This window comes from Perissodus microlepis, chromosome 4 (assembly GCF_051167445.1).
Source record: "Perissodus microlepis isolate ML-2025 ecotype Zambia chromosome 4, ASM5116744v1, whole genome shotgun sequence".
Lineage (NCBI taxonomy): Eukaryota > Metazoa > Chordata > Actinopteri > Cichliformes > Cichlidae > Perissodus > Perissodus microlepis.
Window position 1 is genome coordinate 7,841,240 of NC_140464.1, and position 19,963 is coordinate 7,861,202.

A 19,963-nucleotide genomic window follows, 5' to 3' on the forward strand; every position below is an offset into this window, starting at 1 on the left:
ACAGATGGACTCTTGGAGCTAACATAAGCTGTTTATAAAAGAAGGACATAACCACTATGGCATTGCTCATTGGTTTTTGAGGTCCTGTTTTGAAACCTCAAACTGAGTATTTAGCAAACTTTCCTCTTAGCTTTTGAATAACAGCTTTGTTGAGTGAACAGTATACTTGACTGAGAAACTGACACACTGCAGGCTCTAATGGTAGCAACCTTTTCATGTAGCCATGACGTAAAACATATGCTGTTTATTATCTATTTATTCCCAAATACAGCCATAATTTACAAAATGATCATCATGCTGTATTAAATAAGACTTAAAGCTAGAGATTTAGACCATAAACTTTAAGCCACTTAACTACTGGCTTTTCATACCCAGAAGCTACGTCCATCCTCTATATACAGCCTGTGCTTGCTGAAAAGGTAGCTAAAGAGTTTTTGTTTAACTAGTACAGCAAAATCCTGAACTAGTCAGAACAAATCTCCAACTAGTACAGACAAAGACCAAATTAGAAGGGGGAAATAAATTCGAAGCCTGACATGGAAGCTTGACTGAAAAGATGTGGTAGTATTAATATGACGTAGAAGTTTCAACCCACATTCCCTATTTGAAGGTGAAGCCCAGGGTCTGGCTGGGGGAATAAAGCCAGCAAATAACCCTAAAAATACGTGATTGCACTTTGAATATTGAGCAATAAAATAAGGATTTTTTTTTTAAAATGAGGGCGTAGCCCACATATGCCAGATTGGTATCCTGTGGTTTCTTGGAAGAGGTGATAAGGATCATAGCATGGTGGCAGGGCATAAGGGAGAAAGAGAATTAGAGGGGAAGGAGGACAGCACGTGTTAATATTTATTTTTAAGTAAACATCTTATGAAGTGCTGTGAAAATTTTCCATTTTAAAAATGTATCCTGTAGCAGAGAAGAACATGAGATAAGACAAAAAACATGGAGGAAATTCAGCACAATCTCCAAATAAACTCGTGAAAGTTAAGTGCAATCAGCCAGGCTAATGACAAAGTGTTATCAGAGATCACTGTTCTTTATTAAAAGCCTCTATTTTGCAAGCAGTGAAACAGGGGCAGTCACTACGGGAGCTGACCCCAGACAGGTAAAGATCAGGCTTTGTATCTTTGTCTCTCTCCCTTCCTTCATATAGAACATCTCACACTTGTCCTCCCAACCTTTCTCTCATCAAGCCCTCATGAGAAATGAGTCACTGTCCTCGATCATTCTAAGATACTAAACAGTTTCTACTTTGGCCCACTTATCCCAGATCTAAAATAAGAGCTACCGACATTAGCGCCAAAAGGAGAAATCTGAGTTGTCCCATGAAAAATGAGCATAAAACCTTCCACAGAAAAATGCAGGCATTGCTGAGTCGGTCATAAGATAGCGCTGTGGTAAAAGAGGACTAAAGGATTTTACTAGCAAAAGCTTATCTCAAAGGTCAGAGAAGGTGCCAAACAGCCAAGGACTAAAATATGTTTGTTACAAACAAAATGTCACAGAAGGAGCAAAGCTGGCGTGAAACAGAAGATAATGACTTTTGTGTCAATGTCACAGTTTTAAACAGGTCAGAATGACATGAGGCAGCAACAAGGCACTAATCTCAAGAGGAAACCAAAACGAAGAGAGGGAAATATCATCGAAATTTCTCAACAGTGTCTAACAGAGCAATCAAATTTAGCTTTCTATTGGAAAGCTGTAAAAGTGACACAAAGCAGAGAGAAAACTTGCAGAGAGAAGATGCTCTGAAGAGAGAAATTTTGCCATTGCATGTACAGAATCTAACAAACAATGTGGCCTCTGTATTTGTATGAGGGAGTGGTATTTGGATGGGAAACTACCCAAGAGAAATGCATCTGTTAAACTCCAATAGTGAATATTCAGAAACACAAACAGAACTTGTCCTTATGGGCCATACAGTAACCTGACCAGCGCCTGCTCACCATCTCCACTTGCCGTGGATCCAGGTTGGTGGGTGCATTGGCTGGCACAGCAAACTGGATCTTCTTCCTCTCCTTGGGCTCCCCCTCGACCTCGGGTGACACAGAGGGCTCCATGGCTCTGGATCCTGGAGGTCTGACTCCCAGCAGAGCGGAGAGGAAGCGGCTGGAAATCTCTATAACCTCCCAGAGGAACCTCCCACTCCTGGGTAGTCCCAGTCCTGAAGACTTTTCTTCTTTCTCCTGCTTCACTCCTTCACAATCTCTCTCTATTTCTACCTCTCTTAGAAAAAGTGAAAATACTTTTTTTCACCTCTTTTGCTCTCCAGCAGGTGCTAAAATTCCCCTACACCTCTCTGGGTTTCACTCTTTCCCTGTTTGCAGTCCCTTTAAACCTGTGCAGCAGGAGTGAATGAGGCATGTCCTTAGATCTGGCTGTGAGGGAGCGAAGTGGGTGGATAGAGGGTGGAGGGGAGGGGCCAGTGACCAAAAGAAGGTGGAGATATTCAGGGAGAGGGAGGAGTCACAGTAAATGGGGAGGAGGGAAAAGAAGACATGACAAGGGGTGGAGGGTGGGCAACGCTTTTTTCTACCTATTTAAGCTGAAGTTGATTTGTAATCAGAAAAAAATAGTAATCTCATCACATCAGCTGAGCCTCTTTTGGCCTCTATATGTGAGAGATTTATGATGGGAGATGAGGGTGGCAGAGAGTGCAAGGAGAGATAAATAAGAGGAGAGTGATGCGTGCCGTATGCAGGAGGAATGTACAGAGGGATCCTGCTGCTAAGCCGATGCCACCGACATTACTGGAGTTACAGGCAGTATTGTATGTAATGCTATGACCATATGACTGATAGCAGTCAGGGAAAGTACCACGATTGTCAGAGAGAAATACTCAGGATGTCCTTCTGTCAAAAGCTTGATTGGATCTCAGTGAAAAAAACAAGTAAATGTATGCTAAATAAGATAAAACTTATCACAACCTTGGCTTGTATGATTTAGAGTGAATGGGACATAGTGATCTTTAGATGACAAACATGGAGAAGATGCAAGCGAGAATGAGAGAGGGGGAAGACATTGTGGTGACATACAGGGAAAAGAGGACAGCGTCAGTGTTATTTTCAGGGCCTTGCTGTTATTTCACTCACATGGCAGAGGGATTTGGACAGTGGAGAGGAGTGGATTTGGCCTCAGGACAGAGTTGGGCTTTGGCATAGGCTGGAATGAAGGAGTCAGCTATAGTGTTGGTGATAGTGGAGGAGGAATAGGAAGTGCACAAGGGGCTGGAGGGACTTTGTGGCCATAACAAAGAAGGTCAAGGTATATATGGCACTTGGGGACTGCATCTACAGAGTCTGAAAGAAAAAGAGTAAACTGAGTGTTTATCCTGCTGGTAAGAACAAAATGAACTTGCCAGAATGCATATTGCATTTTCAAGGGTTTGCCTGAGTGTTGGACCCTGCTACAAAGCCACTTCTGTTCAAAGCAAAGCACCACCTCCACATGCCTGCAAGATGCAACTCATTAGTGGATTATTATCTTCATCTGCTACATGAAGTCCCAAAAGGTCGCGATTTGAGGTTTATGAAAAAATAGAGTACATACAGATTGTCTCAGATGTTGCTGAGTGCTTCTAAAGAAATTTCAGTAATGCACTGCTATTTGATTTTGTTCCAGAGTGGTTGCATAACTTGTAGTGTGTTCAGGGGGGATTGCACAATTTTTTTTATTTTTTATAAAGACTGTGTAAAAGGGTCTGTGTAAAAGTCTAGTTTACTACAAGGTACAGATTCCAACTTTTAATGAATCCAGAGATTGAGTAATTCCAATCGATGATGAGGCAATGATCAAACAGAGATTTTTCTTTATGCTTAAAAGATAGCCCCATTACAGAGTGACATGAAGCATACTTTATGAATCAGGGAGGTTTAATAGAGCTTGAAAGGCACATGTGACCAAATGTAATAAATACAGGTGCACTTCAGTGCCTTTGTTCTCGTCATAGCAAATAAGACACAGATTTGGGACTCAACTTGGTCTCTGTACAAATATGAAGGAATGCTTTGCAGGCATTCCTCAGAACTATAATATTACCATTACGGGAAAGCTCTAATTAGCCTCTGTCAGATCAGTACCATTAGTAACAGCAAGACAAAGAGGCCTCTCTTTTGTTTGTGCAGTGCCTGAAAACCTACAAGTGAAGTCGTTTTAAATGTTTTGTTTCACTTCATTTACATCCTCCTTTTCTCATGCTACACTGCTAAAAAGAGTTAAAAGATAGGTAAAAGAGGCAAAACTTTTAAAGAAGTCCAGCTACTGTAACTGAGTACCAAATGTCTGTCAACGATGGGGCATGAGATAGCACAAGCCCCTCTTGAAATATGTCCTCCTACTTCTAGTGTAAGAGTCCTGATAATCTTTCAATGCCCACTTGCACTGGACGACAGCACGGATATGACCAATGGTGCATCTTACTTCAAACAAATATCCATGTAATTTACTGAACTCGGTTTTAATTTGCAGCTTAATCCATTTCTCCACTAAAAATTCTTCACCATTACCTAAGTAGGATTATGACTTTTACTTCAATAATCCAAAGAGTCGTGAGCCTGTGTTGTAAGCTACACTTGAGGCTGATGATCACATTCAGAGGTTTGTTTGTTTGTTTGTTTGTTTTCTGTTGTTTTGTAAGACTAATTTCCCACACTGTTTATAGTTCTGAGCAATTTTGCCCAATTTAAAAAGAAAGGGGAACTGCCCCTGCTGCGTACAGCTAAAAATACCATCAAGCTAAAGCTAGTAAAGAAAGAAAAAAAAAGGAAAAACATCACATCTGCTTTTCATACTACTCCTTTGGGACAGCATATGTAAGGAATTTGTTTCCAACTTTGTTTCCTCAAACTACAAGCAGCTTATAGTCAAACTATAAGCTTCCCCCAAGCATAATGAAGTGGTACCGGCACCTAAACCTAACACTGTAATTTAACGCCTCATTTATAATTTGAACCTAATCAAACAGAGACAGATAATACAAGTGACAAGTTTAAGTTCATTCTCCTTTTTTGCTTATACTACAAACATATCAAAGTATCAAAATATGGAGTTCATGCATCACTCAATAAACCACTCATTTCCCTCTTCTCATACTGATGGTACATCATACTGAAACTCTGTAACAGGTTTCTTTGCAGGGTTCTGTTGGGAGGCAGGTTTGAGAGAGGAAACTATATCAGTGCTGTAATCAGATGCAAATTCCAGCATGGTGCCCACTTCACAGGAATTAAATCTGCCAAGCTGACGCAGAATAAGGATTTGTTTATCATGAGTGTCGACAAGTGCAAACAGGACTTAGCTCATCTTTTTGTCAAAAAATTTTAAACCCATTTTAAGACAAACCCAGAAAGAACTTAAAGCTCTGCTAGCACTAGTAGCTGAAGAGACCTGCTTGACAGTGAAGCTGGCTAAGATGGAAATCTGCAACTGCGCTATGTTATAGTCAGTAGATAAAGCTAAAAAATGCACCAAAAAGCACCAAAGCTGATATGTATGTTTGTCTTCAACATGGTTTTCATCTAAGAAAGAATTGTTTTGATATTTAGATTTTTTTTTAAATAATTTTAGCATTGTGGTTGTTAGAAACATGTCACAGGAATTCATTTGGGCAGATTCAGGCAGCCTCTCTGTTTAAGAGAGGTCTCACCTTCCAGAGAACTTTATTCTTTCCCCCTCATCAGAGACATCAAGATAATTTATGACTTTGATGGGCTGCCTAATACTGGAGAATCTGTATAAACTCAGTCGTGGAGACAGATTTGCTATAACTGAGTCATGCATGGACACAGATGTGCTGAACAATGTTTTCAGTGTTTTAAGTTTTAATGCTACCTTTAGAGATGAGCACCATTCTCTGGTTCGTGCAATCTGACTTTTTTTTCCCTAAAACCTGGTTACCTATTTTCTTTTTGATGTAATCAGATCAGCTGCCCACAACCACCTGTCTTGGTGGTTGTGGGCAGCGGTATCCTGTTTTCAGGTTTCATCATGAAAAACAACCCAGTTTCAGTAGGGGTATAGTTTAATGCCCTTTTATCATATAGTTTATTTATTATATAAATTAACAGGATATTCAGTAGGATAGATGATGTGCATGACTGTGAATTCAAAAATAATATTGTTTTTCATTTTCAGAAATCCTAATGCTTAAAAGCATCAGAACCTTACATTACACAATTCTTCTATAACATACCACCTCTAAATTAACCATGTCCTTCCTGCTATAATGACTTCCTCCACCTCACCACCTCCTGACAGCTCTAGGTCTGACTCTCCTTCCTCAGTTTTGAATAAAATCCTTTCTCTCACAGTCCTCTTTTACCTGAAGTATGGACATAAGTTGAAAATGTGAGTTTTTTGTTTTGGAAGGAGTAAAACTTCCTATACATTTCTGAAATCCTAAGTTAAAACTATCAAATTGCAGACAATTTGATTTTTAGCATCATAATATCTGAATGAAAATTGATCACTAAACCTCCCTTCTGGCCATAAAATATGAAAGTTGCAATTTCTGTCATTTTGAAAAGAAAGTGCTCTGTTAGTCCAAATTCCACAAATCAGAAAACCCAGGATATCCACTGACAATACAGTAGACGTCATATAGATTGCATAAATGGTGTCTGATGTAGAGATCTCAGACTCGTGTTCTCCACAGTGGAAAAAAATGAATTTCTGGTTCTTGGAGGGGTTTTTTGTAAAAGTGAATAAATAAAAACAGAGAAAAAGAAAACACACAGACTGAATGAGCAAGTGTGATGCTGGCACAGTAAACATAAACAGGATGATCATCTGGGATCTGAAACTTCAATTACAGATAACGCTGTAGTTCTTCGAAAAGCAATCACAATTCTCGGGCAAAGTAAGACAGGATTTAGAGAAGAAAGGAGCAGCAAATGAAAAGAAAGTGTTTATAAATCAAGTAAAATACGATAAAAAAAAAAGAGATTTAAAATAAATGATAATAAATGATCATTAAAATTGGTCTGAAAACAGTGTGCTGTTATTGATATTTAAAAATAACACTTTAAAATTCATACTTCATAATAAAAGCACATTTTAAACACTCTAACTAAATGATTTCATATTTTACCGAAGATTCACCATCATTATGCTGCACATGATGCAAAGCACATACCAGCTAAATTACATTAGAGCACCAGTAAATCAGATTTAGGGCACTAGTAAATCAGATTTTTTTTTTCTAAATTCAGACGACTCCTTCTATTTCTAGGAAAATCTAACAGTATTTAATGTTGCTGTTACTGGCTGCTGCTCTGTTCTGCCAGCTCATTGTGTACAGTTCCATGAAAGCAGCTGAAATTATGTTAAAAGATGAAACCGTTTGGTTCTGTAGAATACGCAAGGCTGACTATTTCAGTGCATTATACAGAGAAAATGTATTCAAACATTACATGCTAATCAGGAGTATCCTCCCTCTTTGGTTGTATGGATTACTACAGAGACAAATTGTCAGGTAAGCTTTCAAATCAGAGCAGCCAGGCATTGTAAAATCCCCCGACCGCCTGTCATATTAACGACATTACTCCACATTGCCAACACACTGACAAGTAGAACAAATTGCTCTAATTGGAAAGCAAACAGATATTCTACAGAACTCATTTGTGCATGAAGGGATTAACAAATAAAACTACTTCAAAGGGAAAAAAATGTTTTAATGCTCTGATACTAAGCTATCTAATTTTTTAATTTGTTCACTGTTACACTAGTGCCGGCCTACCTGTAGTGAATATCTCCGGGGAAGTCAGTATTTATTTGTAGCTCTAATTAAATCAGATATGTCACTTGCTCTACTCATGATGCTGCTGCGTGTATTTACAGACACTGTCTAAACTCACCGATATGCAGACTCGCATGTCTCTAGCGCTATTTTTATTCCACTTCACAGTGTTTATTCATTTAGCTTCCGCCTTGTCATTAAATCACTGTTTTGGCAAAACCACAGGAAAAACCTTCTGAAGATAGATCTTACTAGCTGCTTTAGAACAGCGAGCTTTATAATAACTCCAGCAGCCAGCAGGGACAACCTGTACAAAATGTGTGGCATGTGTACTGTAAACTCACGCACACAAGCACTCACAGTGGAGACACTCCAAGCCAGATAAAAGGTCTGCAATTCTATCTGCTCCTAAACAGAGCATCTTGTGCCATCTGACAAAAGCCTTCCTGTTATGAAACTAATTCACAGGTGCATTAGACCCCCTGCAGAAGATACCCCAACCATTTCAAGCACGAAATGCATTCTGGTTATCTCAATAAAGTCGTGTCAAAAACAAAAGGGAACAAGGAACTGTGTTGGTAAAAAAAAGCAACAATATAACAGATTAACCCGTCTCTTTGAGGCTAGCATAATTCTCTCTACCTGCCGGGTCCTGTAGTAGTAATAAACCCACACATTCACAGGGGATTTCAGGGAGAAAAATCACTGTGAAAGGTGAAGTATTCCATTAGTCTGGATGACAGAGAGGCTTTATAACATAATAGCAGGTGGTATCTCAGTTGAGGGGCACAGAGAGATACTGTGTATCAGTCGGCACCTCACTTGACTCCTCGCTCATCCAGTTATATAACATACCATCGCACAATAAACACGCTCTGTTCATATAAAAAACCACAGTTGGATACACCTGGGAAAGCTGCCCTTCCCAGCAGTATCAGCACCAACTGTGGTGACATTATGTTGCATTGTGTTGACTAAAGATGCTTGTGTACCATCTACTGTTCTACTAGTGTAATTACAAGTTCTTAAATGACTTTTGTCTTGAAGGCTTTACTTCTTTTCATTTGTTTTTATGTATATATGCATACACTCCTTGGTCACTTTATTAGGTACACCTTTCTGGTACTTGGCTCTATCCCCTTGTGCCTTCAGAATTACCTTAATTCTTTGAAAACATTGCTCATAGATTTTGCCTCATGTTTACATGATTCTGACAAATTCTGACCCGACCACCCGAATGTCACAACAGAAATGAAGGCAATATTTTTCAAGTCTTCTATTGTCCAATTTTGGTGAACCTATATGAATTGGACCCTCAGTTTTTGTGTTCTTAGCTGACAGAAGTGGTATCTGGTGTGGTGGTCTACTTCTAGGTTTGATGTGTGGTGCATTCAGGGATGCTCTCTGATCGATGCTTTACCATCAGCTTGATTAAGTCTGGTCATTCTCATCTGTCCTCAGACATCAAAGGCATTTTCACCAAAGAACTGCCAGCTACTGGATATTATCTTTTTTCTTGACTGTAAAGCCTAGAGATGGTTGTGCAGGACAATCCCAGGAGATTAGCAGTTTCCAAAATACTTTTTGCCCACATTCTGATACTTGGTGTTAACTTAAGCACTTCATCCTGACCATGTCTAAAGCACTGAATTGCTGCGATCTCATTGGCTGATTAGATATTAGCGCTAGTGGAAGGGGGGGTTATGAGTTATTTTTGTGCAGAACTTGGATTGTTTTCAGATTTTTCTCACCATTTCAGCAGGGTGGATGTTTGACGCCAAACCAGGTTGTCTGATTGAATCAGGTTCCTTCAACCACTGGGTGCCATCTGTGGAAGCCATCATCTGAAGTGGTACACTGAGTGCTGTGCATGGAAATATGGCAGAAATCAGACAGGCATAAAAGGAATTACCCCCCTGGAGTTTGTTAGGACAAGATCGCACAAATAAACCTGCAAGAGAATCAGTGAAGGAACACAGGATGCAAAGAAAGAAAAAATTAATTCAGGAACAAAACAATATACAACAACACATCAGGGGACACAAAACCTTCTGAAACAATAAAGAAGTCAATGCAAATTGTTCTTAAAATTTAACTTCAGTGTGATAGGCTGCTTGAAAAGTAAAATATGGTTCCCAGACTAGTGTGTAAAGACCAGCAACAGACCATGCTAGAACACCACTGAGGTCACAGTTCACAAACAGAAGGACAGTAGAGTTTCATACTTTCAACTATACATTCTCAGGAAATCTAGACAGTCTAATCTAGATAGTATAGATGCAAATATATATATATATATATATATAGATAGATACATAGATAGATATAGATATAGATATAGATATAGATATAGATATATAGATATATAGATATATAGATATAGATATATATAGATATAGATGTATATCAATGTCCTGTAGTCTTTTTGGTGGACTTTCACATAAAGTAACTTTGTAGATTAATATGTGCAACACCCTGCATATCACTTTCACTTGTGGAAAGCACACCTGCCAGAAATGAGGTTGCTTTTTATATCAACAAATTATATTACAGTGTTATATTTTTAATATATTAAACTCTTAAGCATTTTGTTTGGCATAATTTCTAGTATGAAATAAGCACTAAAAGAAATTCCAAAGAAAAAAGCCTGACAGTATTTACACTTCACTTATTGCAAATTCCACTTCAATTTGTGATAAGTGATGGGTAAATACAGATAGTACTCAAAGCTCAACTCAGCACCATTAAATAATAAAGGATACAATTATAAACAAATTCCAGTAGATGGCAGCCTTTTGCTACATTTGGCTCTTAAGCAGGCTCATCCCTTGTTGACTAGAAATAACTTTCCTAGTGGGGGTTGAAACTGAAACTGAGGTGATCGTTTCATCGTTTTCGGATGCGGCAGTCTAATCAAGATACAGTGAAAACAGAGAGGAAAAAATTCTAAGACAGGACTGTGAGGGTGAAGGACAAGCTGAAAGGACATGAGGCAACAATGAGAGAAACTCAGTGTTTAAACTTTGACATGTAGGTTTCCTCAAGGATAATAGAGGGTGATGTGACTGATAGATATGTGAGAGCAACAATACACGTGTGCCTGGATGTCAGGAGCAAAGTAGGGTGGGGTGCTGTAGATGTAGCAGGTGGAAGACATGGTGAAGGCAGAGACAGAGGAGGACATGGCAGTAGGGCAGTGATTTAATTAGCACCCTCTACCCCCTCCAGCCCTTCACTCATAGCATCAATAATGCATGGCCCCTTGTTTCCACTGCCATAATTAATCCTCTCTTACTATAATTAAAAGCCAAAAATCCCACAAGATGGTTCAGCTTGGCCAGGCATGGGTAGGGTTGGCACGGGAACTGATGAAAAACTCCAGAGCCTCATATTCGCCCTGTGGACAGACAGATCGACAGACAGACATGTTGACAGAAAGCTCAATAGTCGACCCAACTCCATCACAGGCAGAAGGAATGAGGCATGAAGACAAGCTGAAATACAGGGGGAAAATGTGACATGCAGCAAATCAAATGAATGAATTTGACAGACTTGTGATGAGAAGCGCTCCTCGAAAAGGGGGCTTTGTGTGTAACATTTGTAAATGAGTGAGTAAGTGAAGAAAGAGCAAGCCAAGCACCCACCTAAAAACCCCAGAAAAGAGGACGGGTGTACAAATACACACACACACACACACACACACACACGTACTTACAGAGACATCCTGCTCCCAGATGAGGTTTATCTCTGCTGCAGCCAAGCCAGACGAGAGGGAGAGGTGGAGCTTTCTGATGCTGCAATTAGGACCACACTGTCTGGGCGAGCAAACAAGAATGAATATTTCAGTCCGGAGATCTCCATGGGTACCTATGGTGGGGGCCTGGCACACCTACAGGCACACACACACACACACACATACATAGACGGATACACAGCTTATCATGGCTGCCAGAATTATTCACCTCCCAATCACAGATGCCACAATTATCACATCAGTATCGCTGCGTAAATGATGCCAACTGTTATGCTCATTGAACTATTGTACAAGGTTTACAATGTGAGCATAAATATGGATCAGTAGCAGTCCTAGTATGTAGCTGATCCCTTCTCCTTTATGAAAATAGGTGCAACGAGCATCCGAGCTTGGCCGCGTGCCAGGAAACAGCACAGTTGGCAGAGCAGAGGTCATCTCTCAACCTACCTCAATTTCTTCTCTCCCCCCGCCTCCCCTCTCTCTGGCTACCTTTCTCACCTCCTCTTCCAGACTGAAAGTACTCACCTCCCTCAGTCACCTCTTTGGTCTCTTCAGCATTTTTAAACGGTGCTTTACTTCAGGATCTCTGCTGTGCACATTCTCTTCACAGCACACACACGCGCACAAGCCTTGTACATTAGGATTACTCCCTCTGGTGTAGGTTCATTGTCGATGCTCCGTGCAGCCCTCCTCCTGCCCCGCCGTCCTCGGCCCCATCTCTACTTGATTTATCGCCCTAAAATACCACTGCACTAATTAGTCAAGTAATTAATTAATAGGCATTTGCATTTGTGCATATGCAATTAGGGGACTGGAGAGAGGAGAGTGCAGATGGGGTCCGGGAGTCTGATGGGGGTGGGAGGGTCCGTGTGTATGTGTGTATATGTGTGTATATGTGTGTGTGCATGTGAGCTGTATTTCATATTTGTGCCAGCAGAAGTTTGCACTTCTTCCAGAAAGACAAGTGAAGTGCAGGTCATCACCTCACACGTCTGACAGTAAAAAAAGGGACGAAGGAAGGGGTGAGGAAATGACAACGGTATAGGGAGGTGTGGCTTGATGACTTTGAAAGGCTCTTATGTGTCATTTGAACATGGAGGAAACGAGTGATGGAGAATTTGAGATCTTAAAGGGAGAGGGCTTTAATTTAGAATCTGGCTGCATGCGTTTAGCCTGTAAAAGCACAGCAGGTGGTCCTTACTTAAGACTAATCCACATACAAACCGGATGCAAAGTCATTCTAAAACATCATAATTCCAAACAAGCTCTTCTCTGGCATTTCAATTTCAGATCAAACTCTCCTTGATTGGAGCCGCCTTGAGCCCAGTGCTGGCTAAAGCCACGCCGTTGACATTTAGCATTTATTTTGGCAAGGTGACCTGAAGGTTGTTTTGGACTTGTTGGGAAGCACCAGGCTCCCATCACCACAGCGCTCGCATCTCTCCCCCCCTCCACCGTCCAGCTGAGGTAGGATAGGGCACCAATTTGGCTAGCAGTGAAGCTCAGTGTCCCTCAACACAAATACACATGCTGACACAATCACACCACCGTGGTTCAAGGTACTGCCAGTTTATCATTCCCTCTTTCCCATAAGGGATAAGAGACACATTAATGAATGTGCAACATCACGGCTCCCTAACCACAGCTGCCACACTAGTGTTAACCCCAGGGATGACCCCGCAACCTCCCAAACACTGCCTTAGTTGTGGCTTTGCAGGCAATGTAGGGGTGATCCAGACCCAAGGACATGATCAGCTTCTATCAGCTATTTCTCAGCCTCCAGGTCCCTGTTCCCTCAGCCCGATGGGTGTCTTTGTGCCAAGTTGGACTTGGTGGTCATCAGGCTCATTTCTCCCACATTAACTCCACTAATGCCTCCTAAATAGAGAGATCTCTGAGCTGGGGTGGACACAATGCAGCAAATCAGACATATTGGACGGACCGGGGCGCTGGTGGCAAGGAATTCTTGCATCTCTGCCACTGATGTGCCAACATGCCTCCTAAATCTTGAGGATCTCTGCCAGATTCAACCAGCATGTCATCTACTGCTACACCCCCCTTCCTCCTCATTTTTCAAACATCCCTAGTGGGTCTGCACACCTGGGTCTCAGACTCTCTCTCACCCATCCTCTCACTGTGTCTCTGTATCTCTTTCCCTCTCTCTGTGACACTTGCCCCTGTGGACATCCCCACCTACCCACCCGCCCTCCATACTTAGCACACACACACACCATGCATGCAGCTGAAGCCTATGTAATGGTATATGTTTTAATCTAATTCATTTGAAGCTCCGGCAAGTGGGTCATCTGCAGCCAGTGTCGGACCCAGAAGAGTCAGAACAAATCACAGTTGGTTTTGGTTGTCGTTCCTCTGAATACATTGAAGCATAATTTGATCCAATTAGGTAAATAAATAAACAATATGCCGTCTGTTCCACGGTCTTAATGCACTTATAATGCATCCCCATCTCCCTCCCCCACTCAGCTTCTGAACCAGAGTTGTGGTGGAGGGTAAACCCCACAAATAAACACGGTTTGCCCACCTTTCATTTGATGAGAGTTAATTGATATGATTTTATAATAGGCTTTGAGGATAGACTTTGAGAGAAGATAATTGATTAATTGCTTGCTCAGATATTTTTAAGTAGCTCTTGTTTGACTGCTGGTTATAGTTTACCCACTGTATTGCCACTTATTCCACATTTTTATAAGAGTATATCCTTCATGGGTGATGCTGGAGTGTGATGACTACCATAATATATGGAATTAGCATCAGTGGGTTTTCTGATATGACTTCACATACTTAATTGTCTTTAGCCCTTTTAATATCACCTTTTTCGTGGTAAGTGCGGGGATATTTGTGCAGCTCTCCGTTATATTGTATTAAACGCCGAGTCGTGAGTTTGGCAGGGGATTACCAAATTTCACAGGTTTGATTTTAAAAAAAAAGTAGCTTACATGTCTTGAAACAGCAGCACAGGTCAACAATGATGAGTTTTGTTGTTCCACCATTTTATTTTCTTCCTCTCTCTTCTGTTTTTCCTCCTTTTTTCTGGCTGTGTGAGCGCTAGCGCGGTGACAGATGGCGAAGCCCTCCTCCTCCTCCTCCTCCACCACCACCACATCTACCTCCTCCTGCTTCTCTCTCTCTCTCTTTCTCTCTTTCTCTCTGTGTGTCTCTCTTTCCCCCGGGAGGGCAAATCTCTCCGAATGCGGGCGCATGTCAATCACCGGGCTCTCATGTGATGGCTCTTGCCGGTGACGTGCCAGCCATATGGGCGCTGGCATCACAGCCATAGCTGGTATGTAACCCCGTCCCCGGTAGCTCACGGTTGCCACACGCACACACACACACATACACACATATGCATACATGCTCACTTACTCACTCAGTCACTCACACGTATACACAAAGACACAGCCAAGACGCACGTTCGTTCACAAGCTCCACTTATTCGGGCGCGCGTGCTGGGAGAGCGGCACCGCTTAACGTCAGCACCAGTGAAGAAAGACGCGCGCTTCCTGCACCTATACTCTGATACAGAGCGGTGGTTCGCTCGCTCGTGCGGTCCCTGAAGATGGTCTGAAAGTAAAGAGCGTTTTTTTTTTCTCCTCCCATCCCCTGCGAAGAGCTCGAGCCGAGGTAAGTTGGAACAAAAAAAATACAGGCTTAGGAAAAAAAATATCAGTGTTGCTCTGAAGTGTCCGTGCAAAATGTAGGAGAAATTTAATCTATAAATTAAATGCATTTTAATTCCAGGTGTTTGGATATATTGTCAGAATTAACTTTCAATAAATGTTAGAGGTGAATTAAACACACTTATTGCACATACATTTTATTGTAAAGGTCTATTCTACAGGTAAAAATGTAAATGTATAGTCGCCAACAGTGTCAGTGACTTTGTTCTGGTATGTTGGGATCGATCCACTAGATTAAAAGCACAATGCCGGTGATGGCACGCTTTGAAACCCAATCCAACAAAAAAAATGTGCATAAAAATGTTATGCATTAACGTGCAATTTTCGTGTTTGTCTTTTTGTTGGATACCAATGCGGACGCATTTGCACAAAATAGCTCCTCACTCTCTCACCTGCTCGGCTTGCCCTTCAACTTCAAACATCCCAAACTAGCTGGATTATCATAAATCAGATAGCCTAACGCGCTCAAGTCAAAAAGCCAAGCGTCTCCTGATCCTGATTTCACTGCTTTATGATCATTTACAGGAGCGGTTCCGAGGACTGGAGCAGCCCTGATCACAGCGCACGGGCTGTAAATAGATCACATCGGACACTAATTTGATTTAGAGATTCCTGCGTCTGGACCTTGAATCTGACAAACAAAAGACAATGAGTGTGAGACATTTCGGTGGAAGATTTGTTTTTGTAAATCGGCTCCGGTACCTTGATGGAGGACGTCCTCGAGCTTAATGGGAGATTTATTGATGATTTTGTCGATGATTTGCACGTTCAGTCTCGGAGCAAATGAAAGGGTGGGACAACGCCATTGACTGTGACAGGCAGTCTGCGGCATGATTTATCTCTGTTTGTCCAGTTTTATCTTCAACAATCTATCTCGCCACAACATGGTTTGAACCATAAACAGAGCCTTTTTCAGTGGAGGGGCAGGGGGCTTTGCAAGAGAGGCAATTTCACGACTTGATTTTTTTATATTTAACGAGGGCTAAAACGATACAAGCGATTTCCATCTGTAAAGGTTATCGCTGACTAAAAAGTGCTTTGAAATCGTGCACTCGTGCATACTGAATTATGTGTGAAATCTATTTCGTGTAAGCTGCACGGTCTGTTAATTAAACGATGTTGTGTTTTTGCTTCTAATTGAGCAAACCTCCCGAGCCTGAGATTTAAAAACTAGATTTTGCCCCTGGCACACCCCCCGAGATAATTAACCAACCACCACAGCCTACCTTACCATGAGCTGCAAGTCTATCTGCTGCTGCACTATAATAATAGCTCGGAAGTGGAACATGTCAGGGAGGAAGCCAGTGGAGCCTTATTGAATCTGTCAAAGATCACCGTGTTTCTGCGTGTTTCTTTTTCTGTGATGGGACTGCATTTGCTAATCAAGTGGTAGGCTGATCGTTTTCGTTTCGTTTTTCAGACGTTACAGTCAGCAAGTGTCATTAATGATTAATTGTTAACGGTTAATAATAAGGTATTATAATGATAGTGACAGTATTTTATGTACTTTTACTATGATTATTATTATTTTCATTGATGTGATATGTTTTAAAAACGGATTTTTTGTGTTCCGTTTCCCTTTTTCTCATATATATATAAATGTATATATGATCAGACAAAATTTAGGTGGACAGCCTATCAATTACATAAAATCCTCTTTGCCTTGCCTGCCATGAGCAGAGGTGCTGGAATGCAGCCAGGAGTGTATATGGGCGTCAGGAGGAGTGAAAGTGGGGGCCCCCATGGGACCTGTAATGTGGCCCCTGCCGCTGGGACCCGCTGCGATAGGACGCGGTAGGGCATACGACTGACAGCAGGGAATTAAATGGGGATCCGTCTGGCTGTAGCCCAGCCTAAAGATTTGAGGGATTTCTTTCACTTTTACTCTTTCCCCAAATTTACGCATTTTGTCATTTTTTCTGGGACAACAACAATTTAGCAATAACCTTAAATATAATACATCCTCGGGAGTGTATATAATCCTAAAATAAGCCAAATATTTGAATTTTTATTGTGAAGTGCGATAAAGGAAGGTTTTTTTGTTTGTTTGATTTAGGGTTTTTGTGGAACCATTGTATCTGAAATTTCTTCGCTGTCACGCAATCTGTAGCGCCCACACAAAATGTCTTGTGATTCCGAGGCCTAATTTTCGATATATTCCTTCCCCTCTAGATCCACAATGTTAACGAGGCTTTTCAGTGATCCTTCGCTGCTTCCCGACGTACAAAAATATTCCGGCTGGGCCGAAGACAGCGACAGCGACAAGATCAAAGAGGAGGATCAGGACACCCAGGACGGCATGGAGGTCTCTGATCTAAGAGGAGACAGTCGGACTCACTCAGAACACGATGGGGAAGACGACGAGGACGACGAAGTGGAAGAAGAGGACGACGGAGAGGACACGGAGGGAGACAGGCCCAAGAAACGGGGCCCCAAAAAACGCAAAATGACCCAGGCCAGGGTCGAGCGCTCCAAGATGCGGCGGATAAAAGCAAATACTAGAGAACGCAATCGCATGCATGACCTGAACTCTGCTCTGGACAATCTGCGTAAAGTGGTGCCCTGCTACTCCAAAACACAAAAACTGTCCAAAATTGAGACGTTACGATTGGCCAAAAACTATATCTGGGCCCTGTCTGAGATATTACGCTCTGGGAAAAGGCCTGACCTTGTGTCCTACGTCCAGACGCTGTGCAAGGGTCTCTCCCAGCCTACAACCAACCTGGTGGCGGGATGCCTCCAGCTGAACTCCCGCAACTTCCTCACTGAGCAGCAGTGCCAGGAGGGGGGCAGGTATGGGTCAGGCTCCTTCTCCATGCATTCCTACCCTTACCAGTGCGCGCGTCTGTCTAGCCCCCACTGCCAACCGGGCTCGAACTCGCACCCGCTGAGGACACACGGCTATTGCTCGGCTTACGACTCACTGTATGGCGGGAGTGGATCCCCGGAGTATAACAGTCCCGAATATGAGGGGCCTCTCAGTCCGCCTCTGTGCATCAATGGCAACTTTTCCCTGAAGCATCAAGGCTCTGCGTCCCCCGACAACGAGAAGGGGTACCACTATTCTATGCATTACTCCGGTCTGCCTGGCTCCAGACCCGCTGGGGCCCACAACCTGGTGTTTGGCTCCTCGGGGACCCGGAGCGGTATTCATACTGAAAACGTCCTGCCTTACCACGACATGCACGTACACCACGAACGGGCCCCCGTCTATGATGAACTGAACGCGTTTTTTCACAATTAGACGACAAGCCTATCGTGCGTCCCCTTGCAATCAACAATCTATCCACGGCACACTTTTTGACAAGCTTACCCGCCAGGATTTAGGCATTCTGGGGGAAATCCTCCACTTGTTGTCATTAGTGTTGTTCTTTTAATTTGTTCTGTCTTAAAACATGTTTTTGCTATAGTCAGAGATGTAGTGGAAGGTAGTCCACCTAACCTGCAAAGTGTTATTTTGCGCAATGTTTCTATCTCTAAGCGGAAATTTGACAAACAAATCAAGACTAATGAGGAAAATGGAATTTTAAATTGTTCATAATTTTAATCTGTGGTTTGTCTTTGTATTGGTGGTTGTCTGTATTTTCATGGCTGGGAGTCAAAGTTTACGCACTAATTTATTCACCACTACATCACTGGCTACAGCTCTACCCTGATATTTGCGATGGTTTTCTAATAAAATACATGAATAACCGAGCAAAACGACATCACATTTGGAAAGATGTGTTTGTATGTTTGTTTGGGTTTTGGTTTTTTTGGGTTTTTTTTTTGAGAAATAATTAAATCCAGACGAAAACAGAGGGGAAAATCCTGAGAACTGTACTTGTTGGGTTGCTTTAGAAGAATCTGTTCTACAGCAAATCAATCGTTTCTGCGTCTATGCAAAATCTAACGAGGCCACAGAGCGAGGCAAGTAGGCCCAGAAGGACACTGTATGTTTCATCAGCACTACTGCTGCACGCACGGGTGCGCGCAGACACACACACACACACAGGAATAAACACGAATCTGAAAATGGGCTGGCCACAATGTTCAACTTCTAAAATAAAAACATAAATAAACAAAAAATTAAAAAAAAAAATAAAATAAATGACATTGAAATCGGACCTTTTCTTATTTAATTTTCTACTTCTATTCATACATATTACCGTTGCTCTTCTAAGTGAGCCATTGCACTGTATTTTATTTTCAAATCAAATTTTTGGTTCCATATTTTCTATTTGCAATCTGCTATGCTAAACACTTCACTATTATTATTATTATTATTATTATTATTATTATCATTATTATTGCACGTATTTATTGTATTGTTTTCTAATTAATGTTAATAGTGTCCGGAAATGAAGGGAACACTGTGTTGCTGACCATTGTTCTATTTTTTTTGCTCTTTCGTTATTTTTGATTTATTTATTTTATTAATATTATTATTGCTTTATTTTTTGAAAAGATTCAAGTCTTTTAACTTTGTATTCAACAAACTGTGTGGTACAATAAAACGACGATAAACGAGACTGTGCAAATTGATTCCTTTTTAAGTCTTTGGACATCTACATGCGTTTTATATCCCGTACAGACCGCATCTCGAATTAAAATGACTTTAATTTATAAGAAAAAAAAGTGCATAGCCTGCATCACTCCTTTTGGATATTATGAGCCTGACCGGGCCTCGTGCCACAACCTGCAGGAGTTCCTCCAAGCCTCGGGGCTTTTATCCTATAAAATAGGGCAGGACGGAGAGATCGGTGTTGCCATCTTTCTCGATTGACTAAAATG

At 41.5% G+C, this 19,963-nt stretch overlaps 2 protein-coding genes across 10 annotated transcripts in view; one reads left to right on the plus strand and one right to left on the minus strand.

Moving 5' to 3' along the window:
- The window catches only part of ppp1r1b (protein phosphatase 1, regulatory (inhibitor) subunit 1B), a 33,025-nt gene extending 18,159 nt beyond the window's left edge, over positions 1-14,866 (minus strand). The window contains exons 1-4 of one of the 7 annotated variants that reach the window (XM_084925381.1): positions 12,018-12,132; positions 11,454-11,627; positions 11,034-11,135; positions 9,490-9,602 (exon numbers count right to left, since the gene is read on the minus strand). In XM_084925381.1, coding sequence (XP_084781507.1) covers positions 9,490-9,582 — 93 coding nt within the window. In that variant the 5' untranslated portion in view covers positions 9,583-9,602; positions 11,034-11,135; positions 11,454-11,627; positions 12,018-12,132. Of the gene's footprint in view, positions 1-1,949; positions 2,413-9,489; positions 9,603-11,033; positions 11,136-11,453; positions 11,646-12,017; positions 12,133-14,449 lie in introns of those variants that run through there. The other 6 variants (XM_084925379.1, XM_084925376.1, XM_084925380.1 and 3 more) reach the window with 6 other exon arrangements.
- Positions 14,821-19,701, plus strand: LOC146388220 (neurogenic differentiation factor 2-like). Of its 3 annotated transcripts, XM_084925372.1 has the most exons (3): positions 14,821-15,134; positions 15,716-15,981; positions 17,363-19,701. In XM_084925372.1, exons 2-3 carry the CDS (start codon positions 15,974-15,976, stop codon positions 18,432-18,434), a joined length of 1,080 nt encoding a protein of 359 aa, XP_084781498.1. In that variant the 5' UTR covers positions 14,821-15,134; positions 15,716-15,973; the 3' UTR covers positions 18,435-19,701. The 3 variants fall into 3 exon arrangements, with proteins under 3 accessions (XP_084781498.1, XP_084781499.1, XP_084781500.1); XM_084925373.1 differs by lacking the exon at positions 15,716-15,981 and having other exon boundaries at positions 14,822-15,134; XM_084925374.1 differs by lacking the exons at positions 14,821-15,134; positions 15,716-15,981 and adding an exon at positions 16,012-16,579.
- Positions 19,702-19,963: the final 262 nt, after the last annotated feature.